This window comes from Myotis yumanensis, unplaced genomic scaffold, assembly GCF_028538775.1.
Source record: "Myotis yumanensis isolate MYYU_CA2020_CCGP unplaced genomic scaffold, mMyoYum1.0.hap1 SCAF_3, whole genome shotgun sequence".
NCBI lineage: Eukaryota > Metazoa > Chordata > Mammalia > Chiroptera > Vespertilionidae > Myotis > Myotis yumanensis.
The window spans coordinates 202792260-202816656 of NW_027223754.1; the positions used below are offsets into that span (position 1 = coordinate 202792260).

General features: G+C 45.5%; 1 protein-coding gene across 2 annotated transcripts in view; it reads left to right on the forward strand.

Annotated features, from left to right (window-relative positions):
* RFX4 (regulatory factor X4) overlaps positions 1-24397 on the forward strand; it is a 130752-nt gene that overhangs the window by 23649 nt on the left and 82706 nt on the right. For both annotated transcript variants that reach the window (XM_070410970.1, XM_070410971.1), the window contains exons 2-3: positions 3554-3640; positions 17397-17457. In XM_070410970.1, the coding sequence (XP_070267071.1) occupies positions 3554-3640; positions 17397-17457 (148 nt within the window). The remainder of the gene's footprint in view (positions 1-3553; positions 3641-17396; positions 17458-24397) is intronic.

The window sequence follows — 24397 nt, forward strand, 5'->3', positions numbered from 1 at the left end:
ATCAGTGATGGCGAACCTATGACGCAAGTGTCAGAGGTGACACGCGAACTCATTTTTTTGGTTGATTTTCCTTTGTTAAATGGCATTTAAATATATAAAATAAATATCAAAATATAAGTCTTTGTTTTACTATGATTGCAAATATCAAAAAATTTCTATATGTGACATGGCACCAGAGTTAAGTTAGGGTTTTTCAAAATGCTGACACGCTGAGCTCAAAAGGTTCGCCATCATATCCTATATCATCCCTGTGCAAAGGCGACCAGGTTGTTCTGTGTTGCTCTCAGGAGCAGAGCTGGGTAACAGAGTGCCTGCAGGCACAGGTCATGGGGTCAGAGAGACCTAGTGGGTGCAGTGGGGAGGGGAAAGGCTTCCTTGGTGAGATCTCTTCTTCTTTTTTTTAATGGCCCTTCCAACCCTCTCTCCCTTCTTGTAACCTTGCCTTCCCCTCTCCAGTGTCGGGGGCGAGCAGTGTGGGGGACAGGCACGGCCATCAGGAAAGTTTGTTCTTGACTCTGGTGGGCAGGCGCTGCCCTCCCTTGCCCACCTGGGGTTTAGTCCAGCTCCTCTCCAGAATGTCTCCACGGGTTCTTCAGAGAGGGCCCGCCCACCACTGGGCGTCTCCCTGCAGGAGGAGGCACTCCAATTGTAACAGGCCTAATCCTGGCACAGGCAAAGTGGGCGCGCGAGAGCGAGCATTTCTCTGAGGTCCCCGTTTCTGTGGAGGGGGTGGGGTGGTTAACGTGTGCTGATGTGTGCCCACGCACGTGAGAGCAAGTAGGTAGGAATACCTAGGTAGCAGGACCCGGGACTGGCCCAGAACGGCAGAAGCGGCTGTTGGTGGGAGGGTTTGGCGGAGGAAGAAGCTGCACATTTCAGTAGATGCCCTTTAAAAATCAGCCGCGGCTGCTGCCAGGGAAAGTGCGCCAGGATGGAAGGGATTAGAAGGTCTGCTCGGAGACATTCTGGGGAGTCCTGAAAAGAATTCTGGAGATTTGTATTCAGCTGCGGTTTTCAGTATGATGTGATGACAGACGCCCACCTTGTGCCATCGCCCCTCTGAAAACATGGCAAGCCATGTGTTTCTAGATGCGCATTTCCTCTCTGGAAGGGGTAGCGCTGGAACATTTTGAATTTCTCTGCTGCGCGTTGCTTCCTCAGAAATAACAGATTTTCATATCCTCGTAACAAGCTGGCTCCTGTCCCTCCCCTTGGATATTCCGGTACTTATTTACAGTTGTAGAAGCAGCTTTTAAAAGAGCAGTTTGTCGGAACATAAAATACAAAACAAACACCCAACATGTCTCCTTGCTGGGTGCGTTTGCTCCCCCGCCCCCCCCCCCCCTTGGTTTACTCACGAGCGTGGCTGCTTTTTACAATATGTTACGAAAGGGGTTAACTAACCATCTTTTCCTTGGCTCTCTGAATCATGAGGAGTCACATTGCTTAATCTCTCTAAGCTTCGGTTGCTTTCTAGGAAACACGGAGATTAAAATCTTCACTTTTGGAGCTGTCAGCATTCAATGAGATAACATATGCAAAGGGCCTGGCCTATTCAAGTAGATGTCCAGTAAATGCTAGTTCCCATATTGTAGAGACGGCAACGGGAGACTGCCCCGTCCGTGCAGAAGCACACAGCCACAGCTCTCGTCAGTTCTGCCGTAACACCACATATGCATTCCTAAAAATCACCACCGCGCTGCAGACTCTCACAATAAAAACCACAGAGTTTCCTGGAAAGGTAAGCTAGGGGCCCAGCCCTCAGAAACTTGGTCAGTGACACATTGAAAACAAACTAATAGAATGGTAGCACAGTTTGCACATGTTAAATGGTTAAGAGATGGATAAATACAGTAAACAGGACACTTCATGCTGGGAAAGACCTGAAGTTTGCTTTTGGAAGTGGACGTGTGAAGGGCCGGAACATGGGTTAGTTATCTGGGCGGGTGTGGCTCGTAACACACACGTGACCTTAAAGTGGCTGACAGAACTTAAAGTGGCTTGAGGTGTGAGCGTGTGAATTTTGCATATTCCTTTGGGGCTACATGCGGTTTTCTGTATTCACCTCCTCTTCCTTACAGAAGAAATCAAGCATAAGCAACCATATTACTTGTATTGGACCGCATTTTTATTTTCAAAACAAGCATGATAGCAGAACTGACTGTACTTGGCTAATGTTGAATGAATGAATTAATGAATGAAAGATGGGTGAGGAACGTCTGGCCCAGAGGCCATATAAGGCCCACGAAAACATTTGGTCTGGCCCTGCCAAGGCATTACGGGTGAGCTAATTAAATGTTTGACCAAATATAACAGGCTAATTTTTAAGTTAATAAATTGGTATGGCCCTCGAATGATGTTATAAATATTCAAATGGCCCTTGGACCCCTCACCCCTGGTCTAGAGGATGGAATAGAATTATGCTACATTGTGGAAAGTATATCAGTAGCCTTTGGAATGGATTTTAAAAACCATAGTCTTTTGGATTTTAAAAGTATTACAAAGCTGCCCTGGTCAAGTAGCTCAGTTGGTTAGTGTCATCCCAATATGCCAAGGTTGCAGGTTTGATCTCCAAACTGGAAACAGACAAAATAAGCAACCAATGAATGCATAAATAAGTGGAACAATAAATCTCCCTCTCTCCCCCCCCTCCCCTTTTCCCCCTCTCCCCCTCTCCCTCTCTCCCTTTCTCCCTCTCTCCCCTCCTCCCACTTTCTCTCCTTTTCCTCTCTTTCAAATCAATAAATACTTTTTAAAATAAAAATAAAAGTACTACACAGCTGTCAGAGATCTTGTTATCTCCTCGTGCAGTGACTTATGGTCTGTGCTTGGAAGAGTCCCTTCAAGGCTCACTGGGCAAAGAGAGGAGAGCTGCAGATCCCTACCCTCCCTCTCCACTCCCACCAGACCACAGGGTTGATCTGCTCTCCTGTTTGTTTGTGTTTTAAGGCAGTGGTTCTCAACCTTGGCTGCACATTCGAATCACCTGGGGATCTTTTTAAAATCCTGATTTCTGGGCCTCATCCTCCGGAAATTCTGTTTCTTTGTTACTAATGTTGTGGCCTCACCTCATAACAAAGAAACAGAATTTCTGGAGGATGATGCCCAGAAATCAGGATTTTAAAAAGATTCCCAGGTGATTCCCCTTGGTGCAGCCAAGGTCGAGAACCACTGGGTTTAAGGGAAAGGTTCTGCTGTGCATTCACACGTCTACAAACCTCCATCAAGGAGTCATTTGACTGAATTTGGTTTTACATACTACTTCTCAAGAAGGTATCTTCCTTTTGAAGAAAGACAATCCTCAGTAAATATTATTGGGAAACGAATACTCCAGAATTAGTAGAATTTGACCAAGAATTACTCAAGTGGGGCTTCAAATCACCATTTTGCCTTCACACTACCTGGCAAATGGTGCACGTGGAGCCTCTTGTAAAACCCAGTCCCAGTCCCAGCACTTCTCAGATGAAAGTTGGGCATTCACGAAATCTAATGCATCAGTGGTGTTCCTGTCAACAGCAATTTTGCAATTTTGTGATTTTCTTTCTTTTTTCAGAGAGCTGGATTGAAAGATGTCTCAACGAGAGCGAAAACAAACGTTATTCCAGCCACACATCTCTGGGGAATGTTTCTAATGATGAAAGTAAGTGCTTGGAACTCAGTTTTCCAGGACGTCCTAGACTCGGCTACCGTCCTGACGGGAGGAATAGCACTTCTAGAGTGCTGGGCTGGCCAGTCCCCGGACCCAGAGGCTCTGGCGGCATTGAGGAACTGCCCCCGGCCCTCCCTCCCGGTAATGTTCCGAAATAGGGAGTGCCACTTGGGTGGGTGTGGAAACTGAGGCCACTGCAGAAACTGGCTGTGGGCACATTTGTATTGTCTGAGACCCCAGAGACCCCGTTACAGGGATGCTCCATCCAGCAGATGTGGCCCCTGAGAGGGAGAGGCCGTTCTCTGCATCCCCGTAGTGAGCCACGGGACTGTTGTTTTAGAGCCTCGAAGGCCCTTGCTACTGGAAGGTAAAAATGTCTCCTGGATCTCGGCCTAGAGAATTAGAGTAAATGGAAGGAGATGGACTGCTGTGCTTTATATTAAGAGCAGAAAAGCCCAACTGGTGTGGTTCAGTGGTTGAGCATTGACCTATGAGCCAGGAGGTCAAGGTTCAATTCCAGGTCAGGGCATATGCCCAGGTTGCTGGCTCAATCCCCAGTGTGGGGGCGTGCAGGAGGCAGCTGATCAATGATTCTTTCTCATCATTGATATTTGTCTCTCTTTGCCTCTCCCTTTCCCTTCCTCTCTAAAATCAATAAAAACATATTTTTTAAAAAAGAGCAGAAGACTACCACCCTGGCCGGGTCGCTCAGTTGGTTAGAGCGTCATCCCACGCACTGGAAAGTCACAGTGTATGGGAGGCAACCAATTCATGTTTCCCTCTCCCCCTCCCCCTTCCCCTCCCCCTCCCTCTCCCTCACAAGGTCAATAAACACATCCTCAGGCGGGCGGGCGAGGGTTTATTTCTAGGCTCTCTATCCTATTCTGTCAGTCTATATATCTGTCTTTATGCTGGTATCAAACTATTTTGATTACTGTACCTTTGTATTAAAGTTTTGAAATCAGAAAATGTGAAACCTCCAACATTGCTATATTTTTCAAGATTGTTTTTGGCTATCCAGGGTCCCTTGAGATTCCATATGAATTTTAGGATGTATTTTAACATTCTGCAAAAAAATGTTATTGGGATTTTGATAAGAGTTGCATTGAATCTGTAGTTTATTTTGTGTAGCATTGACATCTTAACAATACTAAATTTTCCAATCCATGAACATAGGATGTCTTTCCATTCATTAGTGTCTTCTTGAATTTCTTTCAGAAACATTTTACAGTTTTTCATGTACAAGTCTTTCTCTTTCTTAGTTAAGGTTATTCCTAAGTAGTTTATTCTTTTTGATGCTATTGTAAATAGCATTCTTAATTTCCTTTTTGGATTGTTCATTGTTAGTATAGAGAAATGTAGCTGCTTTTTGTATCTTGCAACCTTGTTGAATTTGTTTATCAGATTTGACAGGGTTTTTGTGTGCATATGAGTAATCTTCTTGTCTAATTGCTCTGACGAGGCCTTCTAGTACTACGTAGAATAGAAATGATAAAAAGTGAGCATCCTTGTGTTGTTCCTGATCTTAGAGGAAAAGCTTTCAGTCTTTCATCGTTGAGTATGATGTTTGCTGTGGGTTGTTCATAAAGGCTTTTACTATGTTGAAGTAGTTTTCTTATTTTCCTACTTTGTTGAGTGTTTTTAATCACACAAGAATTTTGTCAAACGCTTTCTCTGCATCAGTTGAAAAGATCATATGGATACTTTGTTCCATGGTGTATTACATTGATGGATCTTTGTCCGTTTAACTATTCATTCATTCAGCAAATAAAAGAAATCCCACCTTGTGGTGATGTTTAATCCTTTTTAACAAACTGTAGAATTTTGTTTTCTGGTATTTGAGAATTTTTGCAACAGTATTCATAAGGGATATTGATCTAGAATTTTCTTTCTTGAAGTGTCTTTGTCTATCTTTGGTATCAGGGTAGCGCTGGTCTCATAGAATGAGTTTGGAAGTGTCCCTCCTCTTCCATTTTTTGGAAGAATTTAAGAAGGATTGGTGCTCTAGACATTCTTGTGCATATCCTCTTTTGTTAACTACCTGTCCAGGTCTTTTGCCTGTCAGTTTAAAAAAAATTATTAAGTTTATTGGGGTGACATTGGTGAATAACATATAGATTTCAAGTGTACCATTCTATAATACATCATCTGTATATTGCAGTGCAAAGTCTAGTCTTCCTTTATTTTTAAGATTGTGCTGTTTGTCTTTTCATGATCTGTAAGAGTTGTCTTTATGTTCTGAATAGGAGATGTTGATCAGATGAAAGTACTGCAAACACCTCTCAGTTTGTGGTCTGCCTTTTCATTTTTCTTAGTGGTATCTTCAGATGAGCAGAAATTCTCTTTCTTTTCCCCCTAGAAATAGTTTTAATATTTGAAGTAGAATATATTATCAAACAGAAATATAATGTAAAGTGATTTACAAATATGGGTAAGTATATATATTTTATATATGGCTAGCATATTTGAAAGGATATATATAAAATATGTATAATTATTTCCAGCTTAGTCTGTGGATGATCACTTATTTTAAACCTGCTGCCCAGGTCTTCTGATTTCTGTCAGGGCCCTTCCTGTTCTGTGCCCTTTAGCAGCCCAGGAGAGAGTGCGTTGGTTGGCTAAGGAGAACTTCAGTGAGCACGAGGAAAAGGGACATTTGGATGGAATGCAATTGGGAAGGAAACCTTGGACCAGGGAGGTCAAACTCTAAATGCTTGAGGAGGGCAGCCTGAGCATGAGTGGGTGGGTTAGTTACCATAAATCAGGCTCATCAATTCTCCTTTACAACCCAAGCAAACGGAATTATGCCCTGGCAGATGTCAGTAGGTTTTTATGTTTCTGATGGCATACTCACCACAAAGAGGAAGACTGTGATGAACTCTAAAGTGTCATCAGGTCCATGACCCGTTGGAACATCCTATCCCGAAAGGCAGGTTCTACTTGAACAGATTGTAGAGCAGATGTTCCTGCTGAAGTTGGGCCCAGAAGGTTCCAACTTACTACATACAAGACTATGGAAAGCCCAGTTACACAAGGAAGGAAAGAGCAGGGAAGCCAAAACTGAAATATTTTCAGCATCAGGCAGTATGCTAGGCATCATCACAGCCACTGTTTCCGTTAATCCTCTGAGAGGGAGGTAATTTTTATCCCCATTTTACAGATAAGGAAACAGATTCAGAGGTCCTGGAATTAGTCACTATCATAGCAGTCAGTGGTAGAGTGAAACTGAAACTTAGAGCTGTCTGATTTAACCCTGGCTCTCTTTCTACTATATAGACGCCTCCTCTGTGGGTCGCTGCTCTCAAGGTATTTTCAGTCTAGAAGGGAAGTTAAGGTCCACACTTCAGTATTAATAATACAAGGCCTTGTGTGATCAATTCCATTTGAATGATGCAAGGTGTTCTCCTTGCCCCACCAAGTGTTCCTGGACTGCAGCACGGCCTCACTGGAAGCGTGTTTGGAATGCAGGTTCTCAGGCCCACTCCAAACTCCCTGAAACAAGACCCATAGGTGGTTAGAACACATTCTGAAGTTTGGGAGAGGTCACAAGGTTGGAAGGTGACTGGAGAAGGCATCGTGAAGGAGGTGGCATTGATGCTGGGCCTAAAGGATCTGTGTGGTTCCTTTCGGGGGGGGGGGGGGGGGGGAAGGGCTGGGAGGCAGAAAACCACCAGGCAGGCTTTGAGGTTGTAGAGTTTTCCATTGGCTTGAACCAAGGTGGAAGAATCATGGGAGACAGGGCTAGGAAGGGATGTCTGGGCCTAATTGTTGAGAGACTTAAATTCCACAAGAGGGGTTTGGGATTTCATAGCTCAGGTGCCACTGAAGGAGCTGGGTGGAAGGCTGACAAATCCGAGGGGCATTTTCAGGTTAGTGCTCAGGTTCTCTGCAGGCGGACTAGAGCCAGAGGCACACGTGGGGCTCCACGTCTGGTGAGGTGATAGGGCTGCCATCCAGGCCTGTATGCTGGGAAGGAGACTACTGGAGAGACTGTGGTGATAGGATGGGTCCAAAGAGCAGGAACCCAGTGGGATTCCTTGGGATGCCTATTGCCCTCCTTGGGAAATAGAACAAGTTCAATGTAACCCCATGTGCCCAAGTCCTCTAGCCTTCAGGTCACTGTTTCCTTGATATATACATCAAATTCTAGATTTGATGTATATACGTATCCTGTATTCTGTATCCTAGGTGGGAGCCTAGGGTTATCAGCTTCTGTGTGGGGGTTGGGGGGGGAGGGGGTTCTGTTTCTCCTGAAACATTCCTCCACTCTGACACTCGTAAGAACTGCGGTTGTCCTCTTGTCCTGCCTGCCTCATTCAGAGTGCGGCCTCTTCCTTTGCCCTGCCCAAGTCTTCCCAGCTCCTCATGGCTGTTACTGCCTGTGCTGATGGAAGATATTTATAGCACAAGGAAGGGAAAGGTTAGAACTCAATGGCATGATGGCATAGACTTGGGATCACAGTGGGCTACCACGTCATGTGACTCATTATCATATTAAAATCTCATTGTATTTCAGGGCTATGTATGTGAATATTCACTCCACTCAGCTCACCCAGCATGTTAGTTTATTATATAATTTGGGGTTCCAGAGAAGAGGAGATGTAGTTGAACTGTTTCATATTCCCATTACACTGTGGACAACCCTCTCCCTTACCCCCTGCCAATGTGGTAGGGCCTGGTACATAGTAGGTGCTCAGAGCGTGTTTTTTGAGTAAATAGATATCAGGAAAGCAGGCTAGGCAGAGCCATGCAGGGCACACATACTTGTAACTGGCTTTCGGTTTGGGCACTCTGGGACTACTTAACCGTTCAAACACGTTCTTCCTTCAGGTGTTCCCTCCCCAGTTGGGTCTTTCAATTCGTTCAAATTTAATTAGAGTACTTGTGAATAGCTAATACATTTATAGGGTTCAGAAATCAAAATGCTTCATAGATACCTATTGCGAAGTCTGGGTCCCACCCCTCTATCCCCCCCTCAACTCCTAGTGGTGAGCACTTCTATTCATTTATTGTGTACTTCTCCAGTATTGCCAGTGTTTATTCTTCTGGCATTTTATCCCTTTACACAAATACAAAATTCAAATATATGTAGTTTTCTTACACAAAATAGTAGCACCCTATGTGCATTGTGACTTGCTGTTTTCTCTTAATAACGAACCCTGGAATGTTCATTATATAGTCAGAACATGGTGAGGATCCTCACACTTTGCTTGTTTTTAATCTTTTTTTTTCCCCCCAGCCATGTAGTCTTCCACTGTGAGTGTGAATTATAATTCAGTTAATCGGGTGAACATGGGCTGCCTCCAAACCTTTGCTGGTACGGACAACTGCCCCCAGTAACCTGGTGTCGGGCCACTTCCTCTGTGTCCAGGCGCAGCTGCAGGATGTGGGACTGCTGGGTGCCGCTGGTGGGGTTTCAGTAGATTCTGCCAAGTGACCTTCCGTCCGGGGCGGTGCAGTTTTGCCCTCTGCCTGCAAGGTAGGAGGGCGGGCATGTTTCCCACAACTTCACACAGAGTTGTGTGGTCCTGGTTTGGACTTTTGCCAATCTGATAAGTGAGAAATAATATTTTAGTGTAATTTCCATTCTCCCCAATTGAGAGTAATTCTCTTTCCACATTTCGGGAAAATTTGTATTTTTTCCATCAACTGTGTATCCTATGTTTTGCTTATTTTTTCTCTTGGTTTTTGGTCTTTTCCTCTTAGTTCTCTGTGGTGCGGAGATGAGATGATTGTCAGTGCTACCGCTGCCGTTTTCCCATGTGGATCGTTACCTTTGTACTTAGGGCTCGTTTTCCCTCCACCTAGAAAGAAGCCTTGGGTTTTTTATGCAGTGAAATTTATCCATATTTTCTTTGCTGGCTTTGGGTTTTGTATCAACGTTAGGAAGGCCCTTTCCTACTCGGGGTCGTGAAGGAATTCACCCAGAGGAGGCGAGAGGAAGCAGGTGTGCAGCCCGCCAGAGCAAAGCTGCCAACACCGCAGTTTTGTTTGAGACACAGCCCCGTTCCCACGGGGAGCAGGGTTTGCTGCCAGGGGCTGATGCCCACGCCAAAGGCCTGGGTCCAGGCACCCTGGTTTTCAGCTGGTACCTTTTGCAGGGGCTGGGAAGGAGGTGGGTAAGGGGATGAAGTGTTTGGCAGCCCCGTGTTCACAACAGGTGAGGTCTGTCCAGGTGCAGTCAGGTTAGTATAATGAAAGGAAATAGAATTAAAATTTTGAAGTGAAACCTGAGACTTGCATAAACTTGAACCTTTTCTGAGATTTGAAAAGAAGTAATTAATTTAGAAACTTTCCCCCCTAATATGAAACTCTGCCACTGGGTCCAGGCAGGAAGTAGTCCAGAATAGGTTTCCAAAACTGGTGAGTCCAGTCGAGGCAGAAAAGATACGGTTAGGCAGAGAATGTGTTTCCTTCAATCTTCAGTCCAGCGCTCCAGGTTGGAAGACAGAGTGAGGCTTATAAATGTTGGGGTTAAGGGAGGTTTGGATGCCAACTAGTCTGGGTCCCTCTCCTGACGCCTCCACTAACGGCGTGACCTCTGACAAACCGCTTCACTTCTCTGAGCCTCGGTTTCTTCCTCTGTAAAAGGGGATAATACCGATTATTAGGACTAACATTGATTAAACACTAAGTATGCATCACGCATCATATTTGATGTTTCACATGCATTCGACCGTTCACAGTATCAGGTCGCTGTGAAAATTAAAGGCAATGATGTGGAGAGCTCTGCACAGTGCCTGGCATGTGACCAGTCCCCAGCACATGTTTTCTTTTTTTTCATGCTTACTGAAATCAGATGGGCGAGCTCCGTGTTTAACTATGGTATTACCTTGGCCACTCAGTCATTCTACAAATACTTTGTGAGCCCCTGCCATGTGTGGGTGCTGGTGACACAATGGTGAGCAAGGGCTGTGCCCTTCAGAGCTTACAAACAAGCAGAGCACGGTGGTCAGCAAGCAGCAACCACACCCGGCGACAGGGTCCTTGTTAGGGACCAGCCTGGGTGCTGTGGGAGCACAGGGGAGGAGTGAGTAGCCCTGTCCCAGACACTGGGCTTGCCAGATGCTGCCCTGTCTAGGATGGGGATCCAGGCCCAGTCTCCCAGGGGTGTGACAACTATTCCAGTTGTAGGGAACACGTAGAAAGCACGTGCCTTGTGCCAGGAAGGGTTCCGTTAATCCTCACAGTATGCGCTTGCTGCTGTTATTACCCCTACTTTACAGATAAGGAAACTACGGCACCAAAAGGAGGTCACACAGCCAGCAAGTGGTGGAGCCAGGATTTGAGCCTGGAAATTTGGCCCCAGAGTTTATATTGGGAGGTGGATCCAGAGAGGGGAGCGGAGTTGCCCGCCACTGGGAGTTGGAGCAAGTTCGGAACCTTAACTGCAACGTGGGAGCAGAACGGAGCAGCCAGGGGAAGACCCGGCACCCGGCATCTCAGTGGGAGGTCTTAAGCAGACGGTTGCTTCCCGGCTTTGGTAGGATGAGCAGGGTGGGCGTTGATTGATGGTAGCTGGTCCAGAATGTACTAAGGATGGCCCCAGGAATCTGGCCTGAAATGCTGCCTTCCGGGTGAATCTTGTTTGGTTTGAGGCATTTCCGCCGGTTAAAGTGAAAAGGCGCTTGGCAGGACCAGTTCCTAAAGTCCCTATCAGCCATGTCTGTTTCCCTCTGCCTGAGAGGCGTCCTGTCCTGGCCGCCTGGATGCTCCTGCTCTCCAGCTTCCAAGGCGGGGCTCACGTTCCACAGTGGGTGCAGCCAGAGCACCTGGGCCCGCCCTCCCAGCTGTAACCCAGAGCTTACATTTTGTTGGCTGACATTTGAGTTCAAGAGAGCAGAGACCATGTCTATGTTATCTCACCCTTTAGCCCCTGGCACAGGGCTGGAATGTAGTAGACACAATAAATATTTGATGAAGGAGTGAATGAGTACCCAACACTGCAGGTGAATTAGGATGGAGAGCCATCAGATAGGAGGGCATTCGGACCCTGGGCACGAAGTCACTTGTGGTCTAGAAAGGGGCCCGCTGAAGTAGAAGGCACGTGTGTGATGACTGAGCGGAGGGCCCATGTTGGCACTGGGGTGTACCAGTTCTTGTCTAAGTCCTGTCAGTGGCTGCCATATGCTGAGCACCAGGTGAGCCCTGTCTCCGCTCCCAGGCTGTGTGGCCTCCTGCAGGTTATTCCGACTTGGCAACGCTCTGCTTCCTTATTTATAAAATAGAGGTAGAAAACATCTTCAGGGAACTGCTAGGAGGAATAGAATAAGATGGCATATGGAAAGAGGTGCCCAGTGCCTGACTTAAGTACTTGGCCAATATAGTATTCTTTTTAAAGTGTATGTATCTGCCTGGCCAGTGTGGCTCAGTGGCTGAGAGTTGACATATTCTGAACCAGGAGGTCACAGTTGGATTCCTGATCAGGGCACACGCCCAGGTTACAGGCTCGATCCCAGGTAGGGCACATACAGGAGGCAGCCAGTCAGTGATTCTCTCTCATCATTGATGTTTCTATCTCTCATTCCCTCTCCCTTCCTCTCTGAAAGAAATAAAAATATATTTAAAAATAAATAAAATGGATGTAGTTTTTAACATATATTTAATCCTCAAACCACCCTTGTGATAGAAGTTGTTATTCTTTTAGATAAGGACCCTCAGGCTTGGATGAATCAGGCTCCCACATGGAGTTAGGGGCAAAGCTGGGGTTCAAACCCAGGTCCACCTGCTCCCAGAGCCAGTTCTCTTTCCATTCCAGGCATCAGACATGGGTCATAACAAAGTTTCCTTGGGAAAATATCTGGCACGGGAGAGACAGGTGTCGCCTGAGTTGAAGGCACTGCTGTGGAATCCCAGAATGAGAACTGTTTCTGGCTTCAGCCAAATGGCACGCTGGTGCTGTCCCCCATGGCCCCAGAGTCCCTCCTCCCCCGTTTTCTCCCCTGGAGCCCCCTCTTTCTCAGTGAACTTCTCCCAGAGTCTCGCCTGTGCCTGGAAAGGTGACAATCCAGGATGTGCTGTGCGGCCCTGGTGTTAAGCTAGGGGTCCGTGTCTGTGCCTGGGTGTGAGAAAGAACAATGAAAAAGGATAGGTACATAGGACAAAAAGTTAATCGTTCTCTCTGTTGAAATGGGCTTGGATACCTAGCGATTTCTATTCCCTCTATATTTTCCAAATTTAAAAAAATGGACAGGTCTCACTTTTGCGAACAGAAAACAAAGTTGTTTCAAAAACCCTGACCATCTCTTCAAGGCCAGCTCAAGTGCCACCCGTGCTTTGGAGCTGTGGTGTCCCCTGGTGTGTGTTTGCCTTGCAGGGTCCTATCCATGTGGCTGTCCTTGCTCCTATGAGCCCTCCTGAGTATAGAGAACGCCTCGCTGGCCTGCTTCCCCAGCAGATCCCCCCTGAACAGAATTGCCCCAGGGCTCCCCTAGACAAGCAGAGGTGGTTTCTGAGCTCTTAGCCTCTATTAACTTCATTTGACTTAATTTTCCCAACCACCTTTCAAGGTAGCCATCTTTATTATCCTCAGTTTAGAGACAAGAAACTGTTTTGAAGACTCAACAAGGATTGCTGGGTTGTCAAACAGCCCCTCCACCACTCCTGTGCTCCACGCACCATGACAAGGACACCTGCAGCAGCCACCCTGCTTCTGGGGAAGGTGGCGTGATCTTCCGGGTCTCCAAGCTTTGTCTGTCTCTTGCCTCTCCGCCCTACACCCTGACTCGGGCCCGCCTTCCTTGCCATCCGGTTCCCATCTCTGGCCTGCTAGGGACTCAGCTTACTTACCACTTCTTCCAGGAAGCCTTCTCCCACAGGCCCTGCGTTTCATGCCACTTGGGTTGGCGGGCTCCTCTCTGCCCACCCGGACCTCAGCCTTTACCACTTGTTATTGAACTTGGCCTTTCTCTCTCCACTGTTGGTCTTTCTCTTTCCCAACCAGAATCAAGGACAAGTATTTGATTTCTTTATTCCCAGTGTCTAGTTGGCACAAATTAGGAATTCAATGAATATTTATTGAATTAATTAATATGATCCCTACAATAGCCCTGCAAAATGACCATTTTACAAATGAAGAGAAATGAAGCCAAGAATTGAGTGGTTTGCCCAGTCAGGGCCAGTAAGTTTTTTAATTGATTCTAGAACATGGGTCTTTGAAATCTAACCCAGGTTGGCAGAATAGCTGAAATTTAAAGAAGCAGGGGGAAAAAAATAAACCAACCCAGCCAGTTCTAGGGGGAACATAAATGTTAATCATGTTCCAGCATAGCTAGGCAGAGGTATATTTAAGTTGTTTATGTACTTTTTAAATTGGTCATGTTTTTTTAAATATATTTTATTGATTTTTTACAGAGAGGAAGGGAGAGGGATAGAGAGTTAAAAACATCGATGAGAGAGAAACATCAATCAGCTGCCTCCTGCACATCTCCTACTGGGGATGTGCCTGCAACCCAGGTACATGCCCTTGACCGGAATCGAACCTGGGACCCTTCAGTCCGCAGGCTGACACTCTATCCACTGAGCCAAACCAGTCAGGGCTGGTCATGTTTTTTTAATATACACTTTTCTTTCTTATTGATTATTGCTTTGTGGGGTCAGGTGACTGGACGTTTAAATGGCTCTCAATATTATTATTGCTGCATTGCTTACCAAAAACATTGTTATCAGTTAAGACTACTTTAAGAGAAATATGAGACTGCCAATTTTACCATTTACACACCAGCACTGGGGGTTATCATTAGGTTAAATTTGCGTTACTTCCAAAGATGTAAAGTTGTGCCTCATTATTTTTTTTCTAATTCTTTGTGAACAACTGAGATCGAGTGTTGCTCTTTGTGTCTATTTATCTACTTTCTTGGAAGACTCATGTGTTCGTGCTCCTTATTGTAATATTTTTTAAAAGATTGTTGAAGACATTTGTGGAAGACAGACTTAGCTATTTAAGTGCAAGTTGGAAGGCACTGGTGGAAGGGTAAGCAAAGATGACTAAGATATCATCCCTGCCTTTGTTGTTGTTGTTGTTAATCCTCACCTGCAGATATTTTTTTCCATTGATTTTTTGACAGAATGGATGGGATGGGGAGAGACAGAGAGAGAAACATCGATGTGAGAGAGACACATCAATTGGTTGCCTCCCACACATGTCCCGACCAGGACTAGGGATCAAGCCTGCAACCCTTGACCGTAATTGAACTCATGACCCTTTAGTCCACAGGCTGTCACTCTATCCATTGAGCCAATCCAGCTAGAGCCATCCCTGCCTTCTTAAGTAGGACACTCAAGTCAGCAAGGTGGATGTGTACAGAAATAATGATCTAGGTGGCTAAACTGTTCAACTAAGAAACAAGTAATAGGTTGTAGGAGAACAGGGTTAGGATCAATGATTCCTGACTTGGACTGTATCAGGGAAGGCTTCAGAGAGATGGTGTCATTTATTCTAGGCTGGAGAGGAGGAGAAATATTTAGAAGGAACTCCAAGTTGACAAAGCAGATTAACAGGTATTGAGCCCATGCCGTTTTGGGACATTTTGTCTCTGAGAACATTTAGTGTGTTTGTATCAGGATGGTTTTGGTGACAGGGAAGAGAATACCCAATAAAAAAGAAGTTTTATTAACTAAGAAAACGGTCTTAGCCCATGAAATAGAGAGGCAGCTCTTTTTAGGGTTGATTAGTCAGATACACAACATGACATTCAGGACCCACAGTTTCCCCCCTTTTCCTTTCACCTGCCTTGGCGTTGACTTTGTCCTCAGCTGTTCTTTTCTCAGTTGAAAGTTTGCTCCCTCACTCCAGTTACCTTTTCAAAGGCAGGCCAGGCCAGAATCCCTCCCTCATTCCCTCCCTCCCTCCCTCTCTCCCTCCTTTCTTCCTTTCCCTCCCTCCTTCCCTCTCTTCCACCCCTCTCTTCATTCCCCTCCTGTCTTCCTCCCTTCTTTCTTTCCTTTGTAAAACACCAGACATTTGTTTTTTTCCAACTTTGGAGCCAGAAGTTCAAAATCATGGCCCCATTCCTTTTTATTAGAGAAAATATCTTTCCCAGAAGCCCCCAGAGAGCTTTTCCTTACGGCTGATAGGCCAACACCATGTCACATGCCCCTCTGATCCATCAGTGGCTAGATGGCAGAAACACCATGATGGATTCAATCAACATTCACCTCTCGGAATTGCGAGGGGATTGCCCTCCCTGAACACATGGTCCCCTCTAAATCGGCCTCCATTAATGTGGAAGCAGGTGAGTGCGTACAGTTGTTGGATAAGCAACAACAATATCTGCCACAGTGTTTAAGAGCAGACATTTTCATCTGAATTACACCAATATTGATAAATTTCCATTGAGGAAAATATTTTCTGAGCTCAACTTTGTTAAGCTAATTTATTTTTTTAAATTTTGACACAGCTTATATCATTTACTTTCATTTTCATTTTACTTCAATTCTTTTCCATATAATTTTTATACCATAGCTTTATTTCATTGGCCATTTCACAAGTTCTTATTAAATTTTGTTGATTATACTTGTAGGTTTGGACATTGATAATTTTCTTTTGAGAATGTTACGTGTGGATCAAGAACTTTTATTTTATATTGACCATTTCTATCAGAATCTTCATCAGCAGTTGGATGTTCATCCTGATAAAATGTGAGCAATTCCTCTTAGGGATGCAAAAATCGATCTGTTCAGATTGTTGGATTTGCAGAGGTCAGCAAATGAGAACCTCACAGGTCAGATCTGGACTGATGCCTGTTTTCCCAGGCTTTTCTCTCATAGGTGAATATTAGTAATCTGTTTGATGATAGGGATTGTGAACTTTGAGCCCCAATTAAGAAAAATGGTACCCTCTTCCCCCTAAATAATTTCATTTTTGTCATTAATAGGCCTGTATTATAAAAGTTGCACTCAATTACTATTATTTTTAATTTTGTCAATAAAAGTTTTGTGGAATTTGTTTTCTCTCATTATATAAATATCACACACTATTCTTTTTTAAAATTTGTTATTTTCTAAAAATATCTTTATTAATTTCAGAAAGGAAAGGAGAGAGAGAGAGATAGAAACATCAGTAATGAGAGAGAGCCATTGATTGGCTGCCTCCTGCACGCCCCACATTGGTGATGGAGCCTGCAACCAGGGCATATGCCCTGACTAGAAATCAAACCCTGACCTCCTGGTTCATAGGTCAGTGTTCAACCACTGAGCCATGCCAGCTGGGCATTACATACTATTCTTGATTTCTGCTTCTTGGCCTCAAAATTCTAAAATATTTACTGTCTGGCCCTTTAAAGAAAAGGTTTGCCGACCCTTGCTCTTCTGTTTGCTAACCTGATTCTTCTGCACACTCACATTCTCCCTACCTTTTCCCTCACTTTCTGTTCCGAAGAAGTTAAAAGGAGAAAATGGTGAGTGAGGTCAGTATGTTCTTAGGGTCAAAACTGTTGAGAAAAATGTCCAGCTTCATTTGGGAAAAAAGCAAGTTGGATGAACGCAGTCCTATTCAGCTATGAAGAGCGAACTCTTCAAACCGTTACATGTTGAGTCAAATAAAAATACAGATCGGTGTGAGAGTTTCCTGTAAAAATCAATGCCCCCCCCTTTTTAAAAAATTAAGGTATAATAAGTCTGAATTGTTGAAAAAACCAACATATCATTGCTTTCAGAGCATCAACACTTGAGGGAAACAATGTTTTGAGAGCTGAGCGACCTTTTACTTTTCCTACTGAAGTTAGCTCCTTTTTCTTTCCTTTAACAGATGAGGAAAAAGAAAATAATAGAGCATCCAAGCCCCACTCCACGCCTGCTACTCTGCAATGGTAAGTTCCTTTTTTAGTAAGTTCTCTCTTGATGGGATGCTCATGTAACACTATCTTCATACTGCTTGGCGGGCACATGGCTTGGCTGTTTTGACATTGTCATGATAATGGGACATCTGATAGCCTGTCTGCAACCTCTTGAATTTGCAGGGATGTGTAAAATGCTCAAGCTGGATCTAGGCTGGAGATTTGAATTTTGATATTTTATTTTGAGGTAGATTCCACCCCTTCTCCCCCCATCATCAAAACACTGGCAAGGACTAAATTCCACATGGGTGCTATTAATTGATTTTAATGGAATCCATACTTCAGTTAATAATGTTGCAGTAGACTATATACAAACATAGGTCTAGTCACCCCGTCAATCAGCCTTAATGAATTAACAATTACTTGCAACTACAAAGCAATTATGTTAGCATTAATAAGAATTATCTACGAGAGTGGCTTTCTCTTTAGTATTTGGAATTTCTGGGCTTGATGTAATATTTAGTGATGGTGTTTAAGTGGTTGCACTCATGTTTGGAAGAAAAGCAGAGAAAAATCAGGAAGATGGAGGAGAGAGCCAGAAAGCAGATGGGCATTAATGAGCAAATCGTATTAGGTTCTCTAGTCTAATCCAGCCACAGGTGAGGGGAAAACAGCACTGGGAGAGAGCATTCAGGAATGTAACTCAATCTTCTCTAAGGAGAGTCTCAGTAGTCACCTTGCTTTGCTCCAAGGCTAACCAAGGTTGTTTTCCAGCCTCTGTCTGGTTCCCATCGATGTGTCCCTATATTCTTTTTCTCGTTTCACTTGCTGCTTTTTTGCTTTATTTAAAATTCTAGTCTTCCTTTTTGGTCAAATCATCCCTTTCCTCTTCCCCCTGAATGATGGTCACACAAATTCCCATAATGTCAAGACAGCAAATGAGGCATCAACATAAAGGACTTTGGGGGTGAGAGATTCTAGAAATGCAAGGAATCGACACTCTTGCTTTAATAACTGGGACATGTTGCACATTTTAGAATAAAAGATTTGAAAGGGACTATAAGGAAATCACCTTGTTTGTGTCTGTTGCCTGTGATTCTCTGACATCTGCCTAGGGACAGCGAGGCTGTGGAAAGTGCGGCCTCTTAAGTCAGACTGCCAGGAATGAACTCACAGCTCTGCTTCTTCCCAGCTGTGGAACCTTGGGCAAGTTCCTTAGCCTCTCTGTGCCTCAGTCTACTCCCCTGTGAAATGGGGACAGCAGGGACAGCAGTGGTATCTACCTCATAGGGCAGTCATGAAGAGGAAGTGAGTTAGTACAATAAAGTGCTAACAGCGAGTGGTAGAGTGAGTGCTTGGTAAGTCTCAGCCACCGTCAGTGGCTAGCCATGCCCCTTCCTCTGAGTCCCACAAGGACGTCCTGGATCAGCGCTTCTCTCTTCCCTGACATGCGCACAGTCCGTTCTCTTTCTCCTGTGCCTAATTCTATACAAAATCTCTGTTTTTCTAAATAAAGGGACACACAGATCATCCCAAAAGAAATTTCATCCTCCAATTCACAAAGTTAGGCAGTGGGTTATTTTAATGATATATTGGCTTTCAAGGGCAAATCAGATTTGAAAATATATAAACTTTAGTCTTATTATTATAAACTAGTGACTGGGCGTGTGAAATTACGCGGCCCCGCTCACCCGCCACCCCGCCTTGACACGGTAACCTCTCCACCCAAAGCTCGAGAGCGCCTGGCCCCACCCCCCGCCCCCTCTGGCCTTCTCTGGCCACTTCAAGCCCCGCCCTCGGTCCCCCGCAAGTCACCTTAGGCTGGTCCCACCTCCTCTGCCCTGTCATGGCGCCGGAGGAGAGCGTGGAAGCCTCCCGCCTGCTGCAGAGTTTTGAGCGCTGCTTCCTGGCGGCACATGCGCTGCACTCCTTCCCCTGGCAGGTGGGCAGCAGGCGTGCTGAGTGCGAGCAGTGGGTGGCGAAGGACTGGTGAGGGGGGCACTATGGGCTCTCACCCCCGCTCTCCCTACCACGGGATGGTTCTGCCTCCTCAGGATGCCTCCCCACTTCCGCCCCGTCTCCACAGCAATGCGGCGGCTCTGCCCCACTGCGCATGTGCACGCAGCCTCCTCTGATCGGTCGTTACAGTGTGAGGGCGTAACGGCCATTAGCATATTAGCTCTTCATTATATAGGATAAAATATATAAACTTTCTTATTATTAGCCAAAGGCATCAAAGTTATTCAGACCTTAAATTTTCCTTTAATTCATATTATATTATATTATATTATATTATATTATATTATATTATATTGTATTATACTATACTAGAGGCCCGGTGCATGAAATTCTTGTACTCAGCAGGTGGGGGGGGCTCCCTCAGCCTGGCCTGCACCCTCTCACAGTCCAGGAGCCCTCGGGGGGAGCGGGCCTAAGCCTTCAGTCGGACATCCTTAGTGCTGCCAGCTTCTGGCTGAGCCCGGCTTCTGGCTGAGTGGCACTCCCCCTGTGGGAGTGCACTGACCGCCAGGGGGCAGCTCCTGCATTGAGTGTCTGGCCCCTGGCGGTCAGTGCACGTCATAGCGACCGGTTGTTCCACCATTCTGTCAATTTGCATATTAGCCTTTTATTATATAGGATTTTTAAGATGGAATGTCAGTTATTAACTAATTCAAGAAACGTTTAGTGAGTACCTACTATTTCCTAGCTTGTTCTTGGGACAGCACTGGTGGATAAAGTGGACTAAGAATAGGGGCTGATGATGCTCAGCAATCCCACAGGGAGTTCTGAAACTGGGATGGCACTTCAGAGAGGACTGGAATGGAGGCCATGGGTCTGGTCCTATAGTCCCCACCTTGCCCATCTCTGGAAGTGGGCTGCCTCCAAGGAGGGGGTGTAACTGAGTGAGGCAGTTCCCTTCACCTCCCAACAGCGGGAAGGGCGCCTCAGTTCTGAAGAGTCAGCTGGGCACATGCCAGGGCATCTGCTCTGCCTCCACGTTGGGAGCAGGCTAAGCTTGTCCAAGGAACTGCAGAAGGCGGCCTGTGTGGTTGGAGCATAGCGAGCAAGGAGGGAGTGACACAGCTGAGGTGGCAGAGGGAGGCGGGGGGGAGGGTCTGTAAACAGCAGGGAAGAAAAAGTAAGCCATTTCTTTAAACTTAAATAGGAACAATCATGCTTAAAAATGTGGTGGAGGATATGTGACCTCATATAAAATTCCACATGAGAAACTATTTTTAAGACACAGTTTCAGTATAAAAACTGTCTCAAAGGGAACTGGATGCACCCCCCACTTTATAAAGAAATGTGACATAACTTATAATATGTCTTCTTTCTGCTCTGACCACCAGGGAGTTCAGAGCAAAATTTGATGCTTATGTACTTTTCAATCTCTTTCCTTTGTCTGATTTTCTTCTTTTTAAAAATGTTACAGCTTTTTGTTAAAAAGGCAAGATACAAATACATTGAGTACATACTTTTATTTTCCGTACACAGTAATACATTTCCTTATTTAAAAACAAAAGCATTACAGATAAGGCGGAATTCTTCTCTTCATGTAATTCCTTGCTTCCTTCTTCAGGGCAACCCTGTTACCGGTGAGAAATTCCCACATGTGTACATACATACGTATATGTGCGATCTTTGCCTGTGCATTTACATACACATGTATTGATCAAAGTTTCTGAACTGTGATCTTTTTATTTAGTATTTTCTTCTTTTTAAGACATATAACACTAAAACAACAAAAAATAAAAAACAAACAAAAAATAAGACATAACACTAAAAATACTGTCACACAAGCGGGCACACTCTATTGGCCCACACTCTCCTCCTCAGGGCAAGGTCCTGGAGCTCTGCCCACGCTAGTCCATGAGGAACAACCTCGCTGTGACTGCTGCTCAGGACTCCCTGCCCCCAGAGGCAGCCCAGCATTTACTTCCCCCTTTCCCTCTCGGTGGACACTTCGGTTGTGTCCAGATCTCATCTTCGCCATTACAAATAGGGCCCCAGAGAATGTCCATGCGTCCCCCGTGCACAACTGCTGCGGCGTTTCTCCTGTGCGGGAATCAAGAGGTGGAAGAACCTGGTGTCCAGGAAATGGTCAGGGTTGGCACACTTGCCCTCTCGATGGCTTTGCCATTTTATATCTTCACTCGCAGAAAAAAGTGCTTTTCGTGAAAACGGGAACCAGGCTCCACAGCTCGGCCTCTCATTCTCTGAGGCGTTTCCATCCTTCACGGTGTCCCCTCTCTCCCGTGGCCGTGGGCAGCCCGGCAGGACACTGAGGACACAGAGGTCTCACCGCCACGGTGGCTGCCACCCACCCGACAGTGCCACACTCTCCCGGGACACTTGGCTTATTTTTGGGATTGGATGGGAGCTATTTGCCTCTCCACCTTCCCCCTATCTTGTCATGAGCCTCTTCCCATCTCCTTAGACTCCATCCCCGCTCTAAGGACAAATAACCCAGCAGCCAAGCAGCCTGGAATCCTCGAGGCCACGTGATCGGGAGGCAGTTCCCAGCAGAAAACAGACAAATATTGTCTAATGCCTCCTGCCGCACACTTTCCAGCATCCTCGGTCACGAGGGTGAGTAAAGCCTCACTCGCTGGGGAGGCAGCCCTGCTGGAGTCCTGGCCGCACAATAACCTCTATTCACGGGAGGATTTGGGAAGGGAAAGCAGCCTGTCCCACCGTCCTGGCCTCCTGGCTGCCAGCACAAGTCCTCTCCCGGCCCCGCCCTCTCACACCTCCCAGCTCCTTGTCACTTTCTGGTGGATCTACTTTCCCTTTCGGGAGTTTTCAGAGGAAGTCAGGCCCTTCCCCTAAGGTGAAGGACACAAGACCAAATTGTCACGTCCTTGGGCGGTCGGGGTGGGGGTGGGGGTGGGGGTGGGGGTGGGAGGCATTTTCTTTTCGTTTGAAAAATAAAAGTGAAGCCTTGGGTGGTTGATGGGCTTTCAGTTTCAAATTCATATGAAACAAAGTAAATTAGAGTTTCTCTCTCAAATGTTCCTGGAGGCCCAAGGTAGAGGATTGGGCTGGATACTGTTGTTGAAGTTTTAGATCCTGCCAAGCTCCTAGGCCAGACTCATTGGCTGTGACCAATACCTGATGTTTTGCACTCATTTCTGACCTGAGTCTTTATTCAACGGTGACATAACATTATTTACTTTCATAATGCGAGTTTCAGAAAGGAAAGCTGAACATTTCTAGCTCTGAAAGCAGCCAGAGGTGCTAGATAATGTGAAAGTGTGGGTGTGTCCTGTTAGAAGCCGTAGCTACAGGTGGAGAAAGGATGGTTAAGCAGATCAACATGAAGGGTGGAAATGTCTCGGAGAATGAGATGCTATGTTGTGGGGCTCGGTTCCTATTTTTTAAAAGGGGCTTTTTGTGCTGTAGTTAAGGTATAAGATGATAAAACTATTATTTTTAATTTTTATTGATTTGAGAGAGAGGGAGGAAGCGGGCAGGGAGGGGATTTGTTGTTCCACTTATGCATCATTGGTTGATTCTTTGTTTAAATATATTTTTTATTGTCGATAGTATAGATGTCTTCCATCCCCCCCTTACCCCCATTTCTCTGAGTCCCTACCTACTCCCCCAGGTCTTAATGACCATATTGCTCGTGTCCATGGGCTATGCATATAAGTATGTAAGTTCTTTGGTTTATCTCTTCTTGTCCCCCCAACCCCAGTGGAAGGGAGGGAGAGAGACAGTGAGAGAAACATTGATGTGAAAGAGACACAAGATTGGTCGCCTCCCACACACCCCCAGACCAGGGCCGGGGATCCATCCTGCAACCCAGGTATGCACCCTTGACCAGAATCACACCTGGGACCCTTCAGTCCCAGGACCAGCGCTCTACCCACTGAGCAAAACCAGCTAGTGCTTCTTTGGTTGATTCTTGTATGTGCCCTGACTGGGGATCAAACCCTCAACCTTGGCGTATTTCAGGATGATGCTCTAACCAACTGAGCTACCCATGAAGATGTCCTTAGGGGCCCGTTTGTAATGTACAGACAGGGAATAGATGGAAAGGGATGGTTTATGACAGTGAATGGTGTCTCTGACAACCTCAATTATACAAGTTATGACATTCAACATTTTTTTTAAAGTCCTGTTGTCATTTCTTTTGGTAAAATACGGGAAAAAAAGTTCTGTTTTAGACACGTGTGCAAGGACGGGAGAAGTGGAGCCTTTGAGCTGAAAGCCCAGGTGCACATGTAAGAAGACAGGTTTAAAATGAGAACCGAGGGGACAAGTATGCCAGGTGCTCTTTGCTCTTCATTATAAAGTACTAATGCAGAGCTTCCTCCGTGTGCCCTCGGACGCCACATGCCGAAACCTCGCGAGGAGGTCTTTTAAAAATGTACACCGTGGTTAATGACTCATGCTGGCTAGTAGACGGAGTTCATTATCTCCATAATAGGATAGACTCAATTCAAATATGACCAAGTCGTTGAATAGAAGATCAGAAAATGGAAGACGTGGGAAATTGTTTTGTGATCATTAAAAATACCCAGGTATAATGGAGTATTGTTCATCAGGTCAGACTAATGATGTCCTCTGGGAAAGCGGGAAATTTCATCAGATAAGAAGAGAAATAATGAACTGCCTTTCTTTCTGCCATGCCTTGGCCGGGAAGCGGGCATTCCAGTTAGCGACGTCAGCACACCCCGGGCCCTCTGGACTCTGTGAGGAGGTTTGGGGTAAGGTGTCATGATGCTATTCCTGGTGGTAGCAACTCATCAGATGTCAGCACTGCCCTTAATGCCAATTACATCTGTGTCTTCATAGAGCTTATTAAAATGCTTCACCTAGATACCTGGAGGCGGAGAAGCTCTGGTGAGAGGAATAAAACGGATAGAAATGTAGTTATTTAGAAGGTGCTGGCCTTGGGCAGGTAACTGCTTAATTAACTCAGCCTGTGATCTCTGACTTACATCCGACTCAAATAGTTGGTTACTGC